The 24,081-nt window shown below is 37.5% G+C and overlaps 1 protein-coding gene across 3 annotated transcripts in view; it reads left to right on the top strand.

Moving 5' to 3' along the window:
* Positions 1 to 24,081, top strand: part of KCNK2 (potassium two pore domain channel subfamily K member 2) — a 161,955-nt gene that overhangs the window by 35,431 nt on the left and 102,443 nt on the right. For all 3 annotated transcript variants that reach the window (XM_083831999.1, XM_083832002.1, XM_083832003.1), the window contains exon 5: positions 16,466 to 16,661. In XM_083831999.1, coding sequence (XP_083688125.1) covers positions 16,628 to 16,661 — 34 coding nt within the window. In that variant the 5' untranslated portion in view covers positions 16,466 to 16,627. The remainder of the gene's footprint in view (positions 1 to 16,465; positions 16,662 to 24,081) is intronic.

Below are 24,081 nucleotides of genomic sequence, written 5' to 3'. Positions count from 1 at the left end.
ACTGCGGGATGCTAATATACTGAGGATATTGAATATAATAGTCATCCTGGACAAATGGTCCAACAGAACAAATGAAAAAGTACATAAATAAGTTTTTACGATTTGATGCGATTATTCTGTCTTAAATTTCTAGGGACAATAATTATCACTCTAATTTCTTTCTCAGAAGTCCTAAATAGCAAGATAGAGGAAAAAAAGGACCATCACTGGAGTCACAGACCAGTAACTGACTTAGATCATCTATAGTGAATTTTAGTCTAGTTTATTTTAAACAGTCAGTTGTTTAGCATATGTATACTTAGGAGAGTCTCTCCTAAGAGCACAAATAATATTAATGTGTAATATAGTCGTGCTTTATAGAGGTATATGTTCATTATAATTTATAATGGTTATTATAATTTATCTGACTTTGGTCGAGCTTTGATTATCTGTTACTTGTTAGCAGACTTCTGCTTTATTTAATAATAAATAAATATATAAATTATGAGAAATAATGAGTATTTAATGCAAAGCAAGCTTGCCACACTTACTTTTTAGTGCAAAAAATATTTCAAAATATCATTAAGCTTTCCAGCACGCAAAAATGCTGAACTAATCACTCAACACTATTTTGTGTTCTTTGATAAAAGTTTCAGCATTGCAATGGAAAACAGCAAGGTTACCTGCCCAGAGCAATTTTCATGCAGATTCCACCTGAGCCCTGAGCTGTAAATGTATATACTTTACATAGGTTCCTATTTTTGTGCTGTACATGCTCAGTGTTGGAATAAAAAGAAGAAAAAAAAAAGAAATCGGTGTGCATCTGAAGGCTGGGTTTAGCTTTGCACTTAGCTTGACCAGGTTGGTTACAAATACAGTACATGAACTCTAGAGTAAGAGTGGAAAAGTAGACCACTGTCATACATTCCTTTAAACAGCACACAGTTTTATAGATACTGCTACTTTTCTTACTTCTGCATGCACCATGCTCTGTGGATGTCTTCAGTAAATAAAAAAAAAACACAATAAGGTATAGGTGATGCTTACGGCCTTCTGAGTCTTCACACATCGTGGCAAGACCATACAAGAAATCCTCTTACTCTTTCCGTCATTCTTCTGTTGTCAATCACATCATCCCTACCAAAGACATTTAATCAGAGCCTCTTATCCACCTACATACAGCAGATAGCCCTGGAATTTTCTGTCCTAAAACCTTTGTAGGGTACAACTCTAGTCTTGTTTGTATTGATAATATACCCATATGAGTAGCATTTCCTGAGTTTTCCTGTGGTCTTTAACTTGACAGACTTTGTTGGATATGGGCTTTTAGGCTGTCATCGTGTTTCATTTCCCAAATATGATTGAAAGAGGCCTGTGCTGTAATCTCCATTTGACTGCTGGATTTTTATATTCCAAACACCCACCGGGAAATCTTAACTGCAATACATCTAAAATGTGGCCTGTAGCTTTTTGCAAAATTTACGGACAAATTCACAAATATTAGTCATGCTGAGAGATGGTACTCATTTTAATCCCCAAAACATGATGCCAAATAACGTTGTGTCTCCTTACCTGTACATTTGTATTGTTAAAAATTATTTCACACACAACTGAAAAGCAGGGCAGACAAATCCTTGTATGAAGCTTCATATCACTTTAAGTTTAGTGCTTGAAGGCTGTGCATCAAAGCATTTTGTGCATCATTAGTTTGTTCCTTGCCAGACTATGTGGTACCCACACAAATATTACCATCTGGTAACTTCTGTTTAAAGCAGCTGTTGTCAGAGTATTCCAGAATTTTAATCGGTATCTAGATTTCTAAATACCAAAGCCAGGATACCTTTGATCTCATTGCAAAGGGAAGAGCTTCTTGAGTTATGGGGCTGCATTACAGATTGCTGTAATCTTCTCCTTGCACTAGACCCATGCACAAAAGGGCCATGTTCCAGTTACGAGCATCCAGATGATAACTGACTTGTTTTAGGATAGCTTTCTGTGAGAACATCTGCAAGGTAATTAGGCTTTACAAGTCTGACTTACATCACAGAGAGGGAAACGGTGAGAGGAGAGTGAAACAGAGCAAGAGTTGTCCACTAAATTGTGATGTGCTGGGAATTGTTTGGGCTCTTGAGCTTTAAGGCAGTATGTAAATGAAAGCATGGTAACTTTGGTTTGGTGCAATGCTTCTTGGCCTTACCTTGATAAAAAGCAGCTACTTTCAGTATTTGATAGATGTGGGTCAGATCACAGTTAAATACTGAAGCAATTTGAACAGCTTTGTAAGCAGCAAAGTCCTAAAGGACCAGTATGCAATGTGATTTTTTTTTTTCCACAAGAATTTATTTATCATATCAGAGAGAGACAATAGTGGAAAGATATTCATGAAAAAAATGGCAGGAAAGGGGCTTCCACAGCTGACAAGAAACAGGTGTGAAAATTCCCATTTTCTTGAATCACCGGGAGTTTAACTTTTAAGCTACAGAAGTAATTTAGTAGGAAATTCTCTGTGATATAGTGGTGAGAATTAGTATTGCCTTCACTGCAGTCTCAGGACTCGGTTATTTTGTTACCAATAGAAAAGTGGATTTTTCTCCAGGGAATTCACTATTCGTTTTTTTTTTTTTTTTTTTTCCAGTTAGTGGAGTTTTGCCATTGATGCGGCATGTAATAGTCATGACATGTAAGTTGTAACTATAGAAAACACCGGTATATTGCTGAAAAATACAACTCTTTCTAGGAGTTATTGGAGGGGAGAAAAGTGGAGGACTTGTTGCTATAGTAGTGTTATAATGTAGCCCACTATTTATTCCTGCCATAGCTGAATAATATTGGCATGGGATTTCTGTGAAACACAGCAGAGTGTAGGTAAGAAATCAGTGCATACATTTAAAGGTTTGACATAAAAGTGTTCGCATATCAGTTCTCCATTGGCTGATCGTACCCATTCCCAAAAACAACAAATGGAAGGCCATTCCCTTCCAAAATTCTAAATATAACATTTTTGTCCCCCTAACCCTTAAAGATTTGTTCTTCTATGCTGTGGAAATCCTGTTATTTTAAACACTTCTTTTCACTTTTAGAAACCGCTGAAGCTAATGCTGTTTCTAGGGGATGCTCTTCAGGAGTGTTTTGCAGTGTGGGCACTGGGGTTTACAGGTATTGCAAAGAGAGAGAAGTGCTTTCCTGTGATTCTTCTATAGCTTCTCACAGCTCTCCTTGCCTGCTGAATTCATATGATTAAGGTTTTTCCACATTTTTGGCAGCTAAAGAAGCCACGTAGGCTTGACATCTGGTTGTCCCATGGAGTCTAAGACACAGGTGGGATACTTGTCTCTGCAAACTCTGCTTAGTACGCCATTGCTGGTGTCTTCTGTCACTGGGACTATATGTTTCCTGCTGCTTGTAGTAATCTACCTGCTTGCTTCTGACACAGCAGCCTGGATACCCTTTCAGCCGAAACTGTACTACTTCTTCACCAGGGATTAAGGGAGTGGATCTGAGCCCTACGCTTTCACACAGCTATTGTCTCTGATCTTGTTCAGATCAGAATACAATTCAACACTGAGCTACGTTTATCCTTTGTTAATAGCTCCACAGAAACAGCACAGGAGATGAATTTGGGTGAATATCCTGAAACATAGTATATATGAAGACATATGCTCTCTGTATTGCCCTTACTTATGTTTAATGCATATCATTTATTTTGTAAGCTTATCAGTCCAGGCAAGAGAGTGGGTTTCTATAAAGCAGTTTGTTTTCCCTCTTCTCTGACTTCACTGAAGGCAGAGACAAGCTGGAGGCACCCACACTCTTTTATGCATATCTACTGCTGTTCATCAATCAGAGAGCCACAGTCAGCTCATCAAGGCACTTTGCAACCTTTGTAATGTGCAGTTGCTGGTGAATTTTCCCCTTCCAGCATATAATTGCTCAGTCCCTACTTTATCATGGATTTAATAAGATATTTTTCTCAAGCATTCAAGTGCCTTTGCTAAAGTACAATTATAGTGATTATATTAAGAAAGGTCGTGAGTTGAAAAAATGCATGAAGCCTTGTTTGGAAATGAGGTAATATTAGCAACACAAATTACATGAAGTTTGGAACTTGACCAAAACAACTTAAAGAAGAGCAATTTTTGGAAGACTAAGATATTTTTTGAATATCATAAAAGTGTTTAAAGTATTGAAAATATCACAACAATGCTGATTTTAAACAGAGGAATCAGACAGTTATGATCTCACACTTAAGTAAATTAAGAGTGATTCTACTGCAGCAAATATGATTCTGGCAATAGAAAAACAAATATAAGTAGAAGGAGAACCAACCTAAGAGATCCTTATCCTTTGGGAAACTCAAAGCACATGTCAAACTTGACATTTCCTGAATATTTTCTGTGTTTAAACAGGCAAAACCAATGTGCCTCTCATTGCTTTTCTGGTGCCCCAAACGTCATCTCAGTATGAATAACATATATGCATACATTCTGCTTGTACTAGAAATCATAGCACTTAGCAGGGCATTCTGCTGTGCCTTACTCCTCCAGTTTGGCAGACCAGAGTTCATAAGAAGTAGTCATCAGAAAGGAGGCAGCTTGCAAAGCCATGACATTTCAACAGTACCCAGCTTCTCTTAACAAAACTCTTGATAGGCAGAACAAAAACAACAGGCTGTATCTTTCGAGAGCCATTTGATGTTATTGAGTTTATGCCTGGAGCACCAGTAGCATTCTGCCTTGTATGTTAGAACTAGACCATGAAAGTAGCCTGATTCTATTAGATCCGCTTGTGTAACATTTATACTTCTTTGGGTTTTAAAAGAGATAGGGACATATGACTTTCTGAATCACATTAGACTATTGATTGATAAAGTCAGATATCTTGCTTCCTACAAAGGCCATGACCTAATACATGAGAGTTGCAAATAGCAGCTATTCAGATCTGGCCAACTATAAAATACTAAAGACAGAAAGTAACTTCTGCCTGCTCCTATCACAGCTCCAAGAATTTAAACAATCTATCCATATTTATCTATTGCTAGTTAACATTGTCTTAAGGAAATATTTGGAGCTATATTTTTAATTAATATATTTATGTTATTAAAAAATAAATACAGTTTTATGCATAAAAGCAAAGAAATATCTATTGACTTTGAACTGCAGGTTAGAAAAATGGAAATCCCCTTCTCCCCTTCCCTGACATAAACAAGTTATTGAGATATTAAACAAGCATATCTCAGAAATGAGAGAATGGGAAACTGCAGCTTGTTGTGCCGAGGGCCACTGATGGAACTATTTCTGGTAGTAAATTTTGTTTAGTTGTAAATCTGTGTTGGCTTCAGCCCTCAGCCACTATCTATGGATTTAATCAATGTTTGAAACTGGATGAATAATTCTATTTGATCTATTTCAGCTTGCGATATCCATCTTCAAGTTTCAGCTCCTTCATGTATTTATCCACATACTACCTGAATCCTTTTAAAACTGTGTTTGTCTCCCCTCAGGACGATGGTTCCAATAGTATGAGCTGCCTCCTAGTTCTGCAAAGGGTTCTGCTTAAACAGAAACAAATCAGAAAGGCTGTGCATGGGCAAAAATGCATAATCCAGCCCTGATGTTTCAATCTCTGGATTAAGTGGATACATCATTGATATTCTAACAACACTGAAGCGAATGGCGCAGTTCCCATGCATTTTGTAAAGAAAATGGCTTCAGGTTTGGTCCCAATTCTTGCATGTGAGACTGTAAAATTCAGAATTGCTCATACTGTTTTGAAATGTCCAGCTCTACCAAATGTCTCTTGCCAGTTAAACAAAAGAGAATGCAAAGCTGACTAATGTTGTTGCATTATAAATATTTCTAATAGTGTGTATTGAAACCCTTTTTATATCAGCCTTGTGCTACAACTTCAGGTTGGTCTGGTTGAAATATAGCTTCCTTATATTAAAGAGGTCAGACTAGGCTTTCTAATTTAAATGATTTTGAATCAACATAGTAGCAGGTGATTCATTCCCTCCTCCTAAAGGTATGATATGACTACTTAGGTGCAAGAGAAACTTGGTGAAAAATGCTGTGATTTAGTGGTGGGGATGGTTATCTGTTTATTTCCAATTTTATGAAGTCTTGGTTGGAGCAGCTATTCTATCTCTGGGCTAAAAGACCATCCTGCATTTGACAGTCTCTGTATTTTGGGCTTACACTTTCTGGTTCTGTTAGAACTCCGTTCCTTTATGGGTTTCAGTTAATGTGCCTTATGTCCTTCATTCCCTATTAGACATCAGTAAAAAGCTAATATTCAGTACAACCTATTTCTAAAAGCTAAGAAATATTTCCTTTTCCTTCTTCTTTTTTTCTTCTTTTTTTTTTTTTTTTTTTTTTTTTTTTAATGCTTCCTTAATAACTTTAATGAAGCTGTTTCTAGGTACCTTCCATTCAGATCCCACTCTTCTCAGTGAACACATTTAGCTACTGACATCAGGAAAACAAAATTATACATTTTAAAAACAATCAAAGTGTGACAGTTAATGGCAATGTGATGAAATAGGCATAATGTGGCTTTATTGTGGGCAGCAGAAGACTGATGTTCTTAATTATTCATTTTCTTGCTTTTAGGTGCTTGGATTTTTAATGTAATGTAATAGGTACCATTTTATCACATTGTTACATTTAGCGCCTTGAAGTGGATTTTGGATTATTTGTGATGATTTGGTTGTTTGTTTGGTAATCTGGTAATGTTTGGATGAAATGCAGGAACAATCTATAAAGTGACAGGCTGGTGAGAGGGAAGGTCAGACGGATGTAGTTTGCACATCATTGGGAAGGTGTAGGCTAAAAGCAGTTGGAGACCTTTTTTTTTTTTTTTTTTTTCTTGCTACCAGTATTGTGACAGAGCTGCTGCAAAGCTTTCCAGCAACATGGGAAATAGTATTTATTTCTGTTGCAGTGGTTAGGAGTTGAGGCCAAGGCTGGAGATGGACTAATTGTTCCTATCCTGATACTACGTGATGAAAAGGAAACTTGAGCTGAGTTGCTTACATTGCCCTCTCAACGTATTTCCCAGTCCTCTCCAGAACAATTGCAGCTGCCATAGCTTCTGATGGCTCTGCATCAGACAACAGGCAGGAAAGCTTCTGCAGTTTTGCTGCATTTAGCTTGCTTTTCCAAGTTGCTGCAGTCCACACAGTAGAGATGGAGTTGTCTCTTGTATTCATCCTAGCCTGTGTTTCTTCCTTCTCATCTAGTGTGACTGTTGCTGCCCTTGAAATATATGTTTTTGTGGCACAGGAGTAAGAGGACACCCCTGTATCTTTGTATAACTTCTTACTGACTGTGGAACAAGCATATGACAAGAGAAAGTGGAAACGGGGTCTATTTTTGGTCTGACTCTTCCCTCACCTGGTGAATTGGAGAAGAATAAAGTCTCTCTTTCCCTCCTCAAGCATAACAGTCAGTAGCATCTCACTGTGTCATTGTAGAAGAAAATCCATGCTTTTAACAATCTGTTTATAGAACACAAAGTAAGAGTCCAGTTGCCTGTAAGTCAGTGGAATAATGGTACAGTTCACAACAACTTTGCACTGCCTTGTCCTTTTGAGTAATTTGGGTTCAGAATTATCCAGATTCACCTGTGAGCAGCGATTCTCTCCACTTGTACGGAAATGACTGGAAATACATCAGTTTACTCCTGCCTTCAGGGCAAAGATTATAATAAATTTCAGATTATGAACTGAGAATATATAATGCCTTCTGTTTAAGTGCAATGGAGATCATTTTGTTTTTCATGGATACTGAATGCTAGTATGGATTCAGCAGCTCGGTTCTTATTTATCTTTCAGGCCATTAAATCTGACATTTAACTCTGTGGGAAACAGAAACCATTTTGTTCCCCATTCTTATGAAGTCATTAGAAAGGCTGAGGTACATCTGTAATGGCAGTCCATTAATATAATCATCGTATTTAATAATAGGCAACTTGCAGGCTTGGATTTTCTTAACACCGTTACTGAGAGAACTACTAGTCCTGGTCTTTCCAAAGGACTATGGAGCTTTTACCTTCCTTCAGATGCAGGCGGTCGGAGATGTTCAGACCACCCACACCCCCTGCAATACACTGCCCAGCAGAACTGGGAGAGAAATGTAACTATTGGACTATCTTGTTTCAACCCATTCATGCACTGATGTTTCCTGGGTACGTTTTCTCGTCTCTCTATAATACCAAAGTAGATTTGAGTCTTATGGCAGAAATTCTGAGTAAGTACCGGGGATGTAAGCAACTTATGAAGCCAGTCTTGCTCCAGAGATACTACACGGATGGCAGTCAGACTACTCAGAAAGGCTCATTATCATTTCCTAATGTCATATTCCCATCATCAAGCAAAATAGCTTAATCTAATGCAAACAACATGTGCAAGATGTTTGAGTGTCTGGTGTCACCTATTCGATATATAAATATTTAAATACTAACTTATGGGATATTGTTTTTCTAACATGCAGCTCTGTGTTTTTCTAAGACACAGCAGCTATCCATCTGCCTCAAGTATACAAAAGCACCCATATTTTCTATAACTTGTGTGCTCTCATGTAATTGAAAAAAAGTTCTAGTTGCTTTCTGAAAAGTGACAGTAAATAATTCCATCTTCATGCTAGGGCTATTGAGTTATGCTGTCTCTTTCCAGTGATACAGTCTCACAGTCTTCAGATTAATCCTGTCTATACAGACCTGTTGAGCACAGTGAGTTACTGCTGATCTAGCTGCAGGCAGCATCCATCCCATTCTGTTGATCCACGGGGAACAGAACCCAGCTCTTAAAATCCTTCCTTGGCTGGACTGAAGTTGGCAGTTTACAAGCCTGTATGAGGAGATCAGCTTCTTCAGGAAAGGCTATTTCTGTGTACTTTTGAATAGGATGATCTTATAAGAAAGAGTAAATGTAGTAAATAGCTGAAAGCTGCTGTGCGTGACTAAAACAGGACAGAATTGAATTGTCGGTGTCCCAAGTTTCTCCCTTCTAATGCTCTATTCTTTCCTCTGGATTAGCAGCCATTTTCATGAACACTCATTCCTTCCCCTAGCTGTTGGCTAAGAGGCCATTTCTGAGACTGATGCAATATCTTTCAAGATGAGAGTGCTTTTCATAGAAACACAGGTTGTTGTCATATTCCTATCCTATTCCTATCCTTTTTCTATGTTGTCATATTCCAAACCTTTCCCCTAAAACCCAATACACCTGTATACCACGCTGTAAAATGGATGGAATGGTTCGTTTTTCCTTCCCAGACTTCCTTATGGCCACAGCAAAAATTTTATTTTAACACCAAATTTGTGACTGTCAACGTAGCTACCTCACAGTTATGTAGATTTTCTATGGAGACATGGGGTGTCTTGTCTGTGGGGGGAACTCCAATTTAGCAAGGTGGGTAAATCTGCAACTCTGTTAATTGCATAGTCTATCTTATTACCTTATGCTTCAGCCTGCTCTGAGTCATCTGTTGTTCGTTTCTTCCCTTGTGAAGTAATGAATCTGTGCTTCTCTTTGTTTTTCACTCAATTCTGAAGTATTAATAGAGCCTTTTTTTTTTTTTCTTTTTTCCCCTTTGGAGCGTGTTGCTTTTAAAACTCATTTTGCTTCTTAGCCTTTCTGATGCTATTATCGTATTCCCATACCAATTCTTTATATTCACACTTTGTCCTTTTATATGATTCTTTATCTTAAACGCTAACAAAGGGAAATTTATTTAAGAATTGATACAAATTATTTAATTTCTTTTCAACTTTTAAAGCAAGTTCATAATTCTGGTTATTCTTACAAAAATAGTCATATAAATGCTTAAATTAATTGTGGATCTTGTACAGTCTTGTCACAATGTAAAGTATTTTCTCTCTCATTTTTAGTTTGTCACTGTTTACTTTCACTGCAGCTGTGGTTGTGTGCCAGTGTAGTATGATGTTCCTATTGTGTAGCAATACTTTCCATGTCAACATATATTCACAGATTCACAGATTTTTCTAGGTTGGAAGAGACCTCAAGATCATCGAGTCCAACCTCCGACCTAACACTAAGTACTCCACTAAACCATATCCCCAAGCTCTACATCTAAACGTCTTTTAAAGACCTCCAGGGATGGTGACTCCACCACCTCCCTGGGCAGCCCGTTCCAATGCTTAATAACCCTTTCGGTAAAGAAGTACTTCCTAACATCCAACCTAAAACTCCCCTGTCGCAACTTTAGCCCATTCCCCCTCGTCCTGTCACCAGGCACGTGGGAGAATAGACCAACCCCCACCTCTCTACAGCCTCCTTTCAGGTAACTGTAGAGAGCGATGAGGTCGCCCCTGAGCCTCCTCTTCTCCAGGCTGAACAAGCCCAGCTCCCTCAGCCGCTCCTCGTAAGACGTGTTCTCCAGACCCCTCACCAGCTTGGTCGCCCTTCTCTGGACTCAATGTGTGATTATCACACATATATGTGTGATTATCTGTCCTTTACAAATGTAATTTTACATCTAAAATCTACAATTCAATTCCTATGTCTCCATTTTATCCTAATTTCTTAGAAGAAAACAGTCATCAGCAAATAGTTTCACTGCAACTGGAGTCAGTGGTGCCACTTGTATGGTTATGCCTGTGATGCTGCTGTTGAATGAAGGTACATATATGCAAACTTTTCACCACCCTCATAGTAAGGAGGAAATTCTTTACTCTGAGGGTGGTGAGGCTCTGGCACAGGCTCCCAGAGAATCTGAGGATGCCTCATCTCTGGAGGTGTTCAAGACCAGGTTGGATAGGGCTTTGGGCAACCTGGTCTGGTGGGAAGTATCCCTGTCCTTGGAAGTGGGGTTGGAACTGAATGGTCTTTAAGGTCCCTTCCAACACAAACTATTCTATAATTCTATGATTCTATGATCTTACCTTCCAACAGTACCAATAACAGGGAGATGTGTAATATAGGAACTGAAGTTAGGATCCCGAACAGTTTGATTCCTACTCCTTGCAGTTCTGGCACAGCTAAGGCACCTTACTTGTATCTGTAGAATGGACTAGTATCAGTCCTACCATAGTCAAATGATGTGAGACTGAATAGAGAGGCATTATGACAAATGTGAAGAATTCAGAGTATTGTTCAGGTAGAATTCATATGTCTTTGAAAGTAGACAAATGTTTATTTAGAAAAATAGTTTATATTTCTATTCCTTAAGTGTTGTATGAGAGAATTTTCCAAAGTGCTGTTTTGCCAATGATTTCAGAAGAAACAGAATTACCCTGATAAGATTTTTCTAAAGAAAAACCTTACTTTGAATATTTTTCTAATGAGATAATGATGTCATTCTGTCAGCTGTGCATTTTTAATTTATCCCTACAAGTGCCATAGCTGCTATGAATATAAAAAATGTGACATTTTTAGGAAATTTACATCAACACACAGAAAGAGATTTGATATCTTTATCTAAATCAGGAAAACATGCTGTATTTAAATAAAGATATCTTCAGGTTCAGTCAGCACTTTGGTCACAACAACCCCATGCAATGCTACAGGTTTGGGGCAGAGTGGCTGGAAAGCTGTGCAGATGAAAGGATCTGGGGGTGCTGATTGATGCTCGCCTCAACATGAGCCGGCAGTGTGCCCAGGTGGCCAAGAAGGCCCACGGCATCCTGGCTTGTGTCAGGGATAGTGTAGCCAGCAGGAGCAGGGAGGTGATTGTCCCCTTGTATCCTGCTCTGGTGAGGCCGCACCTCGAGTGCTGTGTTCAGCTTTGGGCCCCTCACTACAAGAAGGACATCGAGGCTCTGGAGCATGTCCAGAGAAGGGCTACGAAGCTGATGAGGGGCCTGGGACACAAGTCCTGTGAGGAGCAGCTGAGGGCACTGGGGTTGTTTGGTCTGGAGAAGAGAAGGCTCAGAGGAGACCTCATTGCTCTCTGCAACTGCCTGAAAGGAAGGTGTGGGGAGCTGGGAGTCAGCCTCTTCTCACAGGTAACCAGTGATAGGACTAGAGGGAAAGGCCTCAAGTTGCACCATGGGAGGTTCAGGTTGGAAATGAGGAGACATTTCTTCTCAGAAAGAGCAGTCAGGCATTGGGACGGGTTGCCCAGGGAGGTGGTGGAGTCACCGTCCCTGGGGGTGTTTAAGGAAAGGTTGGACGTGGTGCTTAGGGACATGGTTTAGTGGGTGACATTGGTGGTAGGGTGATGGTTAGGCCAGATGATTTTGGAGAGCTTTTCCAACCTTAATGATTCTATGACTCTGTGATTTACCTGAGCTTATTCAGGGCTTGTTTGCTCAGATGCTGAATTTGCCTCTCCAGTTCATGGACTAGGGTGTTTACAGCCTACCTATAGGACTGTTTTCAGATGTTGTGTCTGATGTGAGACCTGAGAACTACAAGTTAAGAGGCAGAAAACAACGGTTTACTGAGCGCTGACTCACTGTAAACCAGTGTGTGAGCACCCCTCAGTCTGTTTCAGGACAAGACTGTTTAGTTGAAGTCGACTCCAGCAGCGTCTGAAACTCATCTGTTTGACTTGGTGGTGAAGCAGAAAGCAGAAGATGCTTTTGGAAGCTGCCGAGGACGGATTATTGTTTTATTTCTTCTGAAACAGATTAAGGGATGAAACTATGAGCGAGCAGCTTTGCCAGGCAAGCAGCCCTGCCTGTGGGGCAGCTGTGTGTGTTGCTGTGCAATGAGTTTGAACCTTGGCCACCTTTGGACCTGGCCCATTTTCTCAGATACAGGGAACTGAGGCCAGCTACTCCAGATAAGGAAGTTAGGGGATGTCTTTAGCCTAACATTTATGGTAACCAGCCCGGTGTTAATTGTCTTGTGATGTGACAAGGGACAAACAAGTGTTTCCTGCTCTTCTTTTTTTGGTAGCTTTCCATGCCTTAGGTGTGAGAAAAACATCTGAACTTTCTTGAACTTTGTAAACAGGAAAGGCTTTTATTACCTTCTTCAGAGAAGAGCGATTTGAGTAGTTTATTTGTAACAAAATGTCAACAGATTTATGTGTGATGGTACAAGAACAAAAAGACATTTGAAACTTTGAATATATTCTTGCATTGTCTTCTCTCAGCTCATATAGCACAGCAAAAACCTTCTCTGATACATTAGAGAAAATGCTTCTGGGTCTAGACATATATTGCTACTGTGCTCAAATGCATAGATTACTATGCATATGCACTGTATGCAAAGGAGAGATGTTCTGTTTGTGGTAAACCATACAAAATTAGCTGTATTTTTTGTTCGAAAATTCAATCAGAAAGAGAAATCTGGAATTGTCTAATGTAGTTTTTGATGGAAAAGAGGAAAAAGGTAAAACTATTTTGAAGGTTTAAGAGTATTTTTGAATTGTCTTGAAATGAATAATTCAGGCTTTTGGGGAATACATTCACAACTGCAAATTGTGATCAACACAGGAATAAAAACAACACAGATAAAAGGTTGAAACATGGAAAAGCAAAATAATAATAATAAAAAATGCCCAAGCCACTTCATAAAGCAGATAAACTTATGGGACTAATTAATACTGTTGTTTTTGTTTGTTTGCTTGCTTTTCAATCTAAATTGCCCTATCTGACATTGTCTTCTGGTATAAATGTATTCTATAGAAGATACTAAAAAGACCCTGAAAAAGTTTTTTGGTAACAGGCTTGGAGAGAAGAGGATAGTGAACAGAAAGGAAGCAAATAAACAGTGAGGGCAAAATGGATGTTGAAGTAAGATCTACTAGCCATAATACTTTTTCAGTCTAGAAAACTCAGTTGACTACTTGTTGCAGACTGAGATACATGAAATCAGAGTAATGGCTGTATAGGCTTAATATATATATATATATGTAATGCAAATATAGTGATATTTCCATTATTTTATGAAAGTAAAGAGAATTTCATCTACCCCAATTCTCAAGAGATAACCCAGCATAATTCCAGTTCCTCCAGGAATTTCAAGAAAACCTGTTAATTAGACTCTGATGTATAGAGCCTGAATCTCCCCCATCATGAATTTACACTATAAGATCTTCATTAACTGCAGCAGATTCAGATTAAGTGAATTTGTTTAATACACCCCTAATTATTGTTAGTACGAAGTGCAGGCACACAAGATTTATACAGAGAGTTGTACCAATTGCTCACAGAAATGAGTTACACAGCTTACAGAAATGAGAACAGGTAATTTGTTTGCTTGTGTAATAACCAAATGATCAAAAATGGCCTAAATAAAGAGAATTGATCATCTGATAGCATTTTTGTAGATGTGCACACCAGGAATACAATTTTGCCTATGGAAAAAAAAAAAGAGAGAAAAAAAAAGAAAAAAGATTAAAGCTAAGCAATCAAAGCAGATTTAGAGCAGAAACATATGCTATGAGGAAAATCTCTCTTGATAATGTATGCCTTCATATCACAGTGTCAGGCTTGCTTTGACCATCTTTGATACTTTTTATAGTTCCAAAAACATACTTATTTTTGACCTAAAATTCCTGAGCCTTGGTTTTCTGTGGGATAGACTGTCGTTGGTTCGTAGGTGGCAAGATTTAAATGTTTGCTTTTCACAAGAGACACATATCTGTATTAAAAGACCTGTATCACTTCAAATGAAACAGGAGCAGAGGAGCTTTGTTGATGAGAATGGTTGCTGTAAGCAGTTGCTTGCAGAGAAGCTGGGATCCTGTACTTAAAATGTACAACATAGAAAACGTTCTCCAAAGAGCTCCTTACACCAGTGACTTATTATCAAATAATGCACAGCAAAGTCTGCTGCAAGGCAGATTTTCCTACAATATGTATCTATGCCTTCATCATAGTTGTTCAAAAGCTTAACTATCAGGCTCCTGGTAAGTATAAAGTTTTAAAGTTAATCGAAAAGACTATTATGGTCTTGCTTTATTTGGTCCTTGTCAACTGTGATTCACATTTCCTGCTCTTCACTGCAAACAAAGGACCAAGAAATCAAATAAAAAAAAATGGTGTTCTAATATATTTGGCTGACATCAGGGCTTTAAGCAAAATATTAAATATTTTAGAGCTTCTGGTAGAAAGTTGTGAAAGTTGGGTATGTGAAACTATTGAGGTATCTATCATAGCAACTCAGATATGGCACATCCCCATATTAAGAGTTTCTATGAATATTTTAAGAAATTACATCATATGACTGGCCATGAGTGCTGTAATTGCTTTGGTGCTGTCACGTATGGGTCAGTTTCCAAAGTCTGGGCCAGATTACCAACCTGTGAAATTCATGAAAGAAGTTTGTGTTTAATTAAATGTGAGGGATTGAGTTCTTTGTAACACAGTCTTCCGAAGCTTTTTTCTTTTTCTAAGATGGTTTTCTTTTTTGTCTGGAGTTTATCCGTTAACCATAAAAGAATTGGAATTATAAGTAGTGGATCAGAAATGAAGCATGCACAAATGTTTGGCTACAAGTTAAAGTCCCAAGGGTCAAGCCAGATTTTCTTTTACTGAACATAATATTAATTTGTTTGTAGCTGGATATCTATATTTACAAGTGGATTCCACAATGTTCAAGAGCTATAATTACATTAATTCTCTTAACACTTCTCCATATATTCAAATATTTAAGATGATATGTCAGAAATTTCAGAATAAGGTTATATGACTGATATATCACCACGTTACTTAAAATAGCATTGCTTGTCTATTTTGTTAGGTGGCCATTATCGCAAATATTCCTGTTTTCTAGAATACGAAATAATTATGCTACCTATATATTTTGAAGGAATTAAAGAAAAAATAAGCAGTATGCCTCAAAACACTGACATCTGAACTTAGCAAATCCAAGTGCAACTGAAGCTAGGGAACTAAATAACTCAGGGTCCTTTTTCAAAATTCATAATTGAGATAATCATAATATTGCACCACATGGGAAGGAAAAATGGATAGGGGAGATACAAGATACAAAATTGGAAAAAAAAAAAAAAGGAGGGTACAGAAAAGAAAATCAAACCTTGTGAAGAGTATGTTATTCCCTTCTCCTTTGTCCTAATCAAAAACTATTGATACAGTTGAGAAAAGATACTTGAGAGCCTGGTTTGTGACTTCTACTTAGGAAACTCATGAATTAAAAAAGAAATTGTAGCAATGTAAGTCTTCCTTCTTTAAAGAATGGATCAAATTATATACTTTGAGGCACACCTGACTCTTAAAATATACTGGGGCTCTTTCAGCAGCAATTAGACTACATGCTGCATATGCATGTTTCATGTGAATGATGCTTAAGAAAGGAAGAATTAATTGGAACGCTGATTTTGATCTATTCATTTATAGCAAAGAAGCTGTGGTCTTTTAAAGCCTTCTGGAACATTTGAGATACAATTATTCAATCTTTTAAGGGACTCTGGGTAATTTTCATTCAGGTTTCTATTTCCTAACCTGTTCAATCAGCTGTCATTTGTAAAATATTTTGAAGATATAAAACATGCTATAAATGCCATGTATCATAATTAGTAACTCACTGGTTAATTTTTATGTGTCTATTGAGTATTTTGGACAGGAAATACAGAAAGAGAACACATACATGTTTGTGAGAAGAGAGTATGTTATGATGCAATGACTTGTTCAGAAGACTACTTAAAGAGAGCCATGAAGGAAATGCTTTATCTAAGACCAAAAGCATGGTGACTTCTGAATATTACATCACCAAATGAGGAACCTACAAGCAAGACATAATTTCTACTGTAAGTACCATTACTACAGACAAATATTTAATTTAGTTGAACTTTGCAAGTTATAATCAGTTTCCCTTGCTTAAGACGGTGGACTAGAGTGAAGAGTTAGATTGACTGATTAATAATTACATTGGAGAAAATGCCTCAGTGACATATGTTTCATTTATAAATAAAAGAGTCTTTTTTTAGTTAATGGCCTTCCTTTTGAAATACTGATTGTCTATTAAGGTCTGATTAGACACAAAGTTGTGTATGAGTTAAGGTTTGCTATATCTGAATGGCATAATTTAGGAAAATTGCACCAGTGTTCCAGTATGTTATTATTGAGAAGGCTTATTTGTGTAGTTGGAGATATCTTCAACTTTAATATCCTTAACTTAATAAAATTCCACTGTAATACTGTGCATATTTATTTCCTTATAACAATACAATGATTAATTTGGAGCTTGGATAAGGAAAATGTTGAGTAGACTGGTATATGTCCAGAAAACCACTTAAAACGTGCTTTCACTTAAACACATTAGTGTAAGTAGTCCTACCGCAGTCACATATTGGAGGTCCTTCTGTTTTTCCTTGGGAATTATCAGCAGGTATGTAGGTTTTGGCTGGAAAGTTTTCTTAAGCCCTGAAGGAAAATTCTATCCAAAATCTGAGAGAGAAAGAAATTAATGCTCTAGTGTTTAGACTGCATGAAATAGGAAAATCTGTTTGCAGATCTCTACTCTGCTTGATTCAGACTTGTACCATAGGTTTCTGAATTAGAAATAAGTCTTTCATCCACCACAAAAGGAGTTGTTCTGGGTTCAGAACATTTCTGTTTGCTTTTGTGTATTTAGTGTTCAAGTTTTTGTCTTTTTTTTTTCTTCCAAAACTTCACAAAATGTCTACTTCCCTTCAGTGTGATGTATGAGTGTGCTTTGTTCATGAGTAAGAAATATTCTGCTTCTGCTCGGTTGTCTGTAGTCCTGAATGAGCATAAGGCTAAACATAATCTTGAATAATATTTTTGGATTTGTGATAAACTACTTATCATCTTCAAAATGGAACCTTTAATACCATATAATGGAACTTGATTCTTTAAGGCAGTTCAGTTGTTGATACAGTTATGAGCCTGCTTTGGATCACTGTCTGCATTTATGAAAGTGAACAAGAATTTGTATTTATTTGGAATGCTTAATTATGCTGAAATGATACCTTCCAAAATGCCTGCCTTTTTTTTTTTTTTAAGGACCACTTTCCATGAATTAATTAAATGCTTTATTACATATTCTTTTACTACTCTAAGGTGTGTATTATACTTATAAATGCTGAGGTTGGAATTACTGATTAAAAAGCCCAGCTTATGGTGATTTCTCCTTGTTTGACATTCCTTCGTTCTCTGATCTCTCAGAGTATCAGTGATCACATTATTTTCTCTAGTATTATTTTAACTTTGTTTTCTGAAGCAATGTCAGAGGCTTTAGATAACCTGTTAACCATTAGCTCTACATCTGAAGAATAAGTAGTTTTGAATCTTTAGGAAGCTAATTAACTCGAGCATTAAATTTTAATTTCTAGAAACAACTCCTCCCACCCCCCAAGTTATTGTCTGTCAATTTTTATCCCATGATCCTAAAGAGAATGGAAAACAACTGAGGTGAGTTGTACTGAGGTACCAAGGCTGCTGTTGCACCCAAGTGCAGTTGTTCCATAGCCTGCAGCACCACTACAAACTGTCCATGACAAATGAAGAATGCATTTGCAGAGTTAGAAGGAGACCTCAGGCAGGCAGAATGTAATTACCTAACGAGAATTTGAGAAAGCCTCAGGACCACCTGGGAAGGAAGGTGTTGTTGCTGTTAGTAGGGTGCCAGGCAGAAAATGTTTTCAGATTATTTACTACACTGAGTAACCTACAGTGCAGTCATAATTTAAAATGATAGAACACTAAAGAGAAAAAATGTACAGTGTCAGTAATTTTCAACCTAGTAATGAAGCATAATGGAACAGAGCCATCATGCTATATTACACAATCTGCATTTTATAGAATGTGTGAATATAACTTCAGAGCAGATATTTGCTGTCTGTTGGGTGAAATTGCACCAAATTTATATTAAAAAAACAAAAAGTACTTTTCAAAAGAAAAGTGAAGGAAGTAACTACTCTCTCCACTCTGAAACGGAAGTCTCACACATGGACTTGGATTAGTAGGACACAGCCCTTTTCTGTATCAGTAGCATTAAATCTGAGGGGTACATTAGAGTACATTTCAGAAGAGAGTTGGTGCACCACATTTAAAAGGAAGGTGTAGGTGAATATTAGCCATGGACTGTAACACAAAAGCCTTTTCATATGGAAAATAAAACATAATGTTTATGAGCCCACATCAGACGTGGTTTGCTTTGAACATTGTGTCTAATAGACATTTAATCTATACATCTTTAGGGTTATTGATGCTGTTTCAGTATTTGCAGGGCAGAAGCTGCAAGAAAAGCTATAATTAAAAGGAGAAAGGTGAGAATAAGAGCAGAAATAAGGAAGAATCATAAACAGCCTAATATCACAATACCTCAACTTCTTTTTCTGAGGATACTGGAGAAGCTGAGATGACAGCCTGTTAAGAGAGTAGGAAAGAGAAAGTATTTCTTGTATTTTTAAATGCATTAACACTAGCTATTATGTTTGAAAGTGAAGGAAAGTAAGTAGGAGGCTGCCCCAGAACTGGCAGTAATTATTTGACCAACTGTTCACCTTGCAAATATTTTTGCACTGCCCAAATGATGCTGCTGCCAAATGGATGGTGTTTTATTCTTGTGGCCTCTGTTCCATTATTCCGTAGGTCTTCAAATTTCTAGTTTTCTAGATTAGCTAAGGAGCCACATCAGTGAATGTATCCAAACATATTTCAGACCACCACAGCTGTGAGGACTTATTTTGTAGAGAGCATTTAAATTTATTTATGTTTAGTGTGTATGTTTTGTGTTTCCGTTGGCCATTGGTGAGAACTCTACTGTAGTCAAGATTTTAAATTTGGAAGTATACCAAGTGCAGGCCAGATGAAAGCTGAAAATTGTCTGGGACAAGGTAATGAAACAGGTTTTGAAGAAGTTTGAAGAAAAAATAGATGGATATTGTTTCCTAATAACTGTAAAATATTCGGTTTAAAAGACTTACAAGCAGTACTGTCAAAGCATGTTTGAAAAGTAGAGAGGCATCACACTGAGATGAAATAGGTTCTTCATGTTCTTGTTGTATTTTAATGATTGATTACCACAGATAAAATACATAGTAGCTTAATTTCCTCATATGTATAACCACTTCCTATCTCTATTGATATGCAATGAAAAGAGAGGATTTACTTCATGCATCCACTTCTGGAAGAGAAGGGAATTGCTCAATGCTTGCAGGCAAATTCTTATAACATTCAACATGTTCTAATGTTAAGATCTTCAGTATGATGCGGTAAGACACAAAGTAATGTGAAGACAACTACCTTTTTGGCATCCTTCCACTGCTTTTTTTTTTATTACATCAGTCTTTATTTTTGACTAGTGGAGAGAAAAAAAAATACATGATTTAAAGTAGTCAAGGCCACATTTTATCAATTTTGTGTTTTGACACAATATATACTACATGAAATGCTGTACTTAATACATAGAGATGTCCATGCATGAGCCCGCTGTTCTTAAGGGAGGTCAGAGTGGGCTGGGAGAGGGATGTTTTTATTTGTGCCTTTTCCAGTAACGACGAAATGCAGGATAACAGTGAGATGTAATATACTGTTTTCAAGGATTCTACAACAGTCTAGCAGAAGTTTGATTATATTTTTTTCTACATCTTCCTCCATATTCCCAGGAGTTTAGGCTGGGATCTAAAAATTTCTTTCCTAACAGTTCTGCCTGTTCAAGTAAAATAAAACCTTTTACACTGCAGTGATGGATAGAGTAACTAGAAATGCATCTTTGCAGGTGGGTGCTGCTCTCCAGCAGCGCAGGGCATTTAATTTCTGCTACCCCATACTCTATGTATAAAATGAGATCATGATGACAATACCCCCTTGCTCTTGATTTTTGTCTCCTTTATCTAGCTGGACTGCAAAGTTCCCACAGAAGGAATTGATTCTTGATGTGTACTTCAGTATATAAAATAAAAGGATGTGTGTGTGGGGAGGCCCTGGGAAAACACTGTCCATTCCCAACTGTGCCCTCCTCTCAGAGCTCCTCCTCCTGTTCAATCTCAGACAGCCATGATCAGCGCCTTCTCAGCCTCATGAAAAGTTTGGTGGGTGGTTTGTAGGGTCAGGAAGTTTAGCCAACCAAGCACAGTGCTGCGGCTTTAAGAGAGACAACACAGAAGCCACAACTCAGGAGGCTGGAGGTGGATTTATGTTCAGCTTTCCTGTTACTGGAATAATCTAGGGGTGCAGTTATTTGGGAGCTCTCTTCTACCAGACAACTTAAATTGAACCCATACACTTTGGGCAGGTTCTATGTCTTGTCAAGATAAGAAATCCAAAATATTTGGACAGAACAAACCAGTGTGATTTTTGTGAATAAGCACTAAGTGAAAAAGCTGTATCTTTGAGTTTTGGCCTCCTGAAGCATTGTTGTAATTGCAGTCTTCAAAAGCAAAATCAGTGGCAAAAGTTTTGGAACATCAGCCTGTCATCAGTGTTCAGCATCTGTTACTTGTGCTTTGCAAGGATATGGAGACCAGCTTTCCGGTCACTATTTCACGAAGGAGCATGTAATGGATCAGGTAGATGGTACATTCTCTGCAAATTGCTGCAAGTGTGATAGATAAGTGCTGCTCTGCAGCTGTGCAGGGGTACAGTGTGCTGCAAGGGCTCGTAGCGGTGGGAGCAGCGTGGGAGGTGAGCTAGCAGCGGTGACCTGCCATGCTCCGCCTGTACAGCCCGGGGAAGGAGCGGCAGGAACCAAGTACTCATCCAGGCAAGGGAGACCCCCATGTGAGGCAGAGGGTAGCTGGTGATGGAGGTTTCTGCAGAGAACTTTCAGCTTGCCTCTATCAAACTAGGTCAAGCTGACTTCAGCACAGTTCTGAGCTTTCCATCTCTCTGTGCTTCAAAGAATTGAGGTCCTTTCTGTGCACAGACTAAAGCAACTGCACTTTAGTAAAATAAAAGAGAGACAATTGTGACAGCTTGAGTTCTAGATTGGTGCTTTAATCCTTTAGCTGAAATGCAGAGAATTTCCATAGAAGCATTAATAGTCTTTGTCTTTTATTTCTTTCTGAAACTTTAGTAGAACCAGCCCTCTAAAAGGAAGACTGTCTTTAATTCTTGAAATAAATCCACTGCATTGCAAGGACATTTAACTAAGTAATCAATATTTTTTATTTTAATTTTTAAAAAAGTCTCTTGTGTTCTATGTTTTGAAACAATGAGAAAGATAAAAAAGAAATCACTCTCTGAAATATGTCTTACACATTCTGCGAGTCTGCACTCTTCGATCTATAAAAAAACATGCTGTTCTTAGGCATAAAAATGATGTTCCTTTGCCAGTCCATAATGTTTTACGCAGAAACCTATTTAACTACTATATTTATTTCAGAAAAATGTGAAATTAAAAACAGCTCAGAATGCATGAAATCACATGAGACAACAAAAAACATTAAAATGCCAACTGAGCTTGAAGCATCAAATTTTGCAAGGTTCTAGTTAAAAATAAGTAGAACGAGAAATAGGATGTTATTTTAAAGAATGAACTGGATTTCTTTGATCCATACCTAAATGTTTTAACTAATGCCTAGGTTAAAATAAAGGCATTTTCTCCCTTACTCTGGGTTGCAAAGTAAATATTGAGCTGGATGGAGTGCTCTTTTCTTAAACTGAAGCTAAAACTACAGTTTTGTTCTTTTCCTGGATGAATAGTCCTCCTGTAGCAGATAACTATGCATGTGGCCAGTAGCCACAAAGTAGCATTTGGAAGCAGCTTTCTACACTTAACCTTGGAGCCACATCTTTGATCCTGGCTTATGAAATGGATTTACAAACAAGCAACAAAGACAAAAGCCTAGTTTTTTCTTTCTTTTTCTTTCTTTCTTTCTTTCTTTCTTTCTTTCTTTTCTTTCTTTCTTAGTCTTCTATTCAGAGAAAAACAACATTTGCAGATCCACAGCCATCACTTTTTCTCTAAATAAAACACATATGTATATGTTAAAATTTAACTATCATGATAGGTAGTTTTCATTACTTCAGAATATTTGCTTTTGGGAGTAATAGCCAAAAGAATTGTGATTACAAAGAAATGTATGGCAGTAAATTGGTAGTCCAAGTTTGACATTTGGGCCAATTTAAAGGCTATTAACATCACCTGGAGTGTCTTCAGAGGATTTTCAGGGAGACTAATATATCCCATATTATTTATTTGTTTATTTACCATGTTAGTATGAAGAATGTCTGTTCCTGTTACATGTAACAACAAATACTTTTTAATTTTGAATCTACATGTAAAACTATTTACCTCCCCCCCCCCCCCCCCAATATCCAAAATATATCCTAACAATGATCTGAATTAATTTTTTTTATCCTAGTCTCTTGGTCACTTGACAAGTTAGAATAGTCACTTATTTAAAAACTTGGTGGTGAAATCAAGTGATCCAAAAAATGTAACTAGGAAAGTTTTATTTACTTTAGGTTCATGATTAATATTACAATATAAATGCTTTTTACTGATGATGTGACGTGGGAAAAGAAGCCCAGAGAAGAGTAACATTTTTTTTCCACAAAAACTAATTAATAGTTTTAGAAATTGTTGTACTGGAACAATATATTGGACAGAGAACAGCTAGAAAGCAGATTAAAGGAACTTATAACCTCAGTTTTTCCTACTACCTGATAAGTATATGAGTCTCTATATATAAAATCAGTGGGATTCCATACAGGTATAGCAATCAATTTAGGATTGATTGACAAATAGAAGAAACCATGTTAACTCTATGTTCTAAGCCAAAATATATGGCTTATTTCTGTATTTAACATGGACCAAACCTCATGTAAAATGTGAAAAAAAAAGTTCTAATTTCATATATTCCTTCCAGTACTTAAAGGGGGCCTATAAGAAAGACGGGGAAAGACTCTTTATCAGGGACTGTAGTGACAGGACAAGCAGTAACAGTTTTAAACTAAAAAATGGTAGGTTTGTATTAGATATAAGGAAGAAACTCTTTACCATGAGGGTGGTGAGGCACCAGAGCAGGTTGCCCAGAGAAGCTGTGGATGTCTCCTCCCTGGAAGTGTTCAAGGCCAGGTTGGATGGGGCTTTGGGCAACCTGGTTTAGTGAGAGGTATCCCTGCCCATGGCGGGGGGGGTGGAACTTAGATGATCTTTAAGGTCCCTTCCAATCCAAACCATTCTGTGATTCTATGTTTCTATGTTCATACTGTAAATGTTATGCAGAGATTACTTAGGGGAAAAGTGATTCTGAC

Source organism: Anser anser (assembly GCF_964211835.1).
Source record: "Anser anser genome assembly, chromosome: 3".
NCBI lineage: Eukaryota > Metazoa > Chordata > Aves > Anseriformes > Anatidae > Anser > Anser anser.
This window is presented reverse-complemented; position numbering and strand designations above follow the sequence as displayed.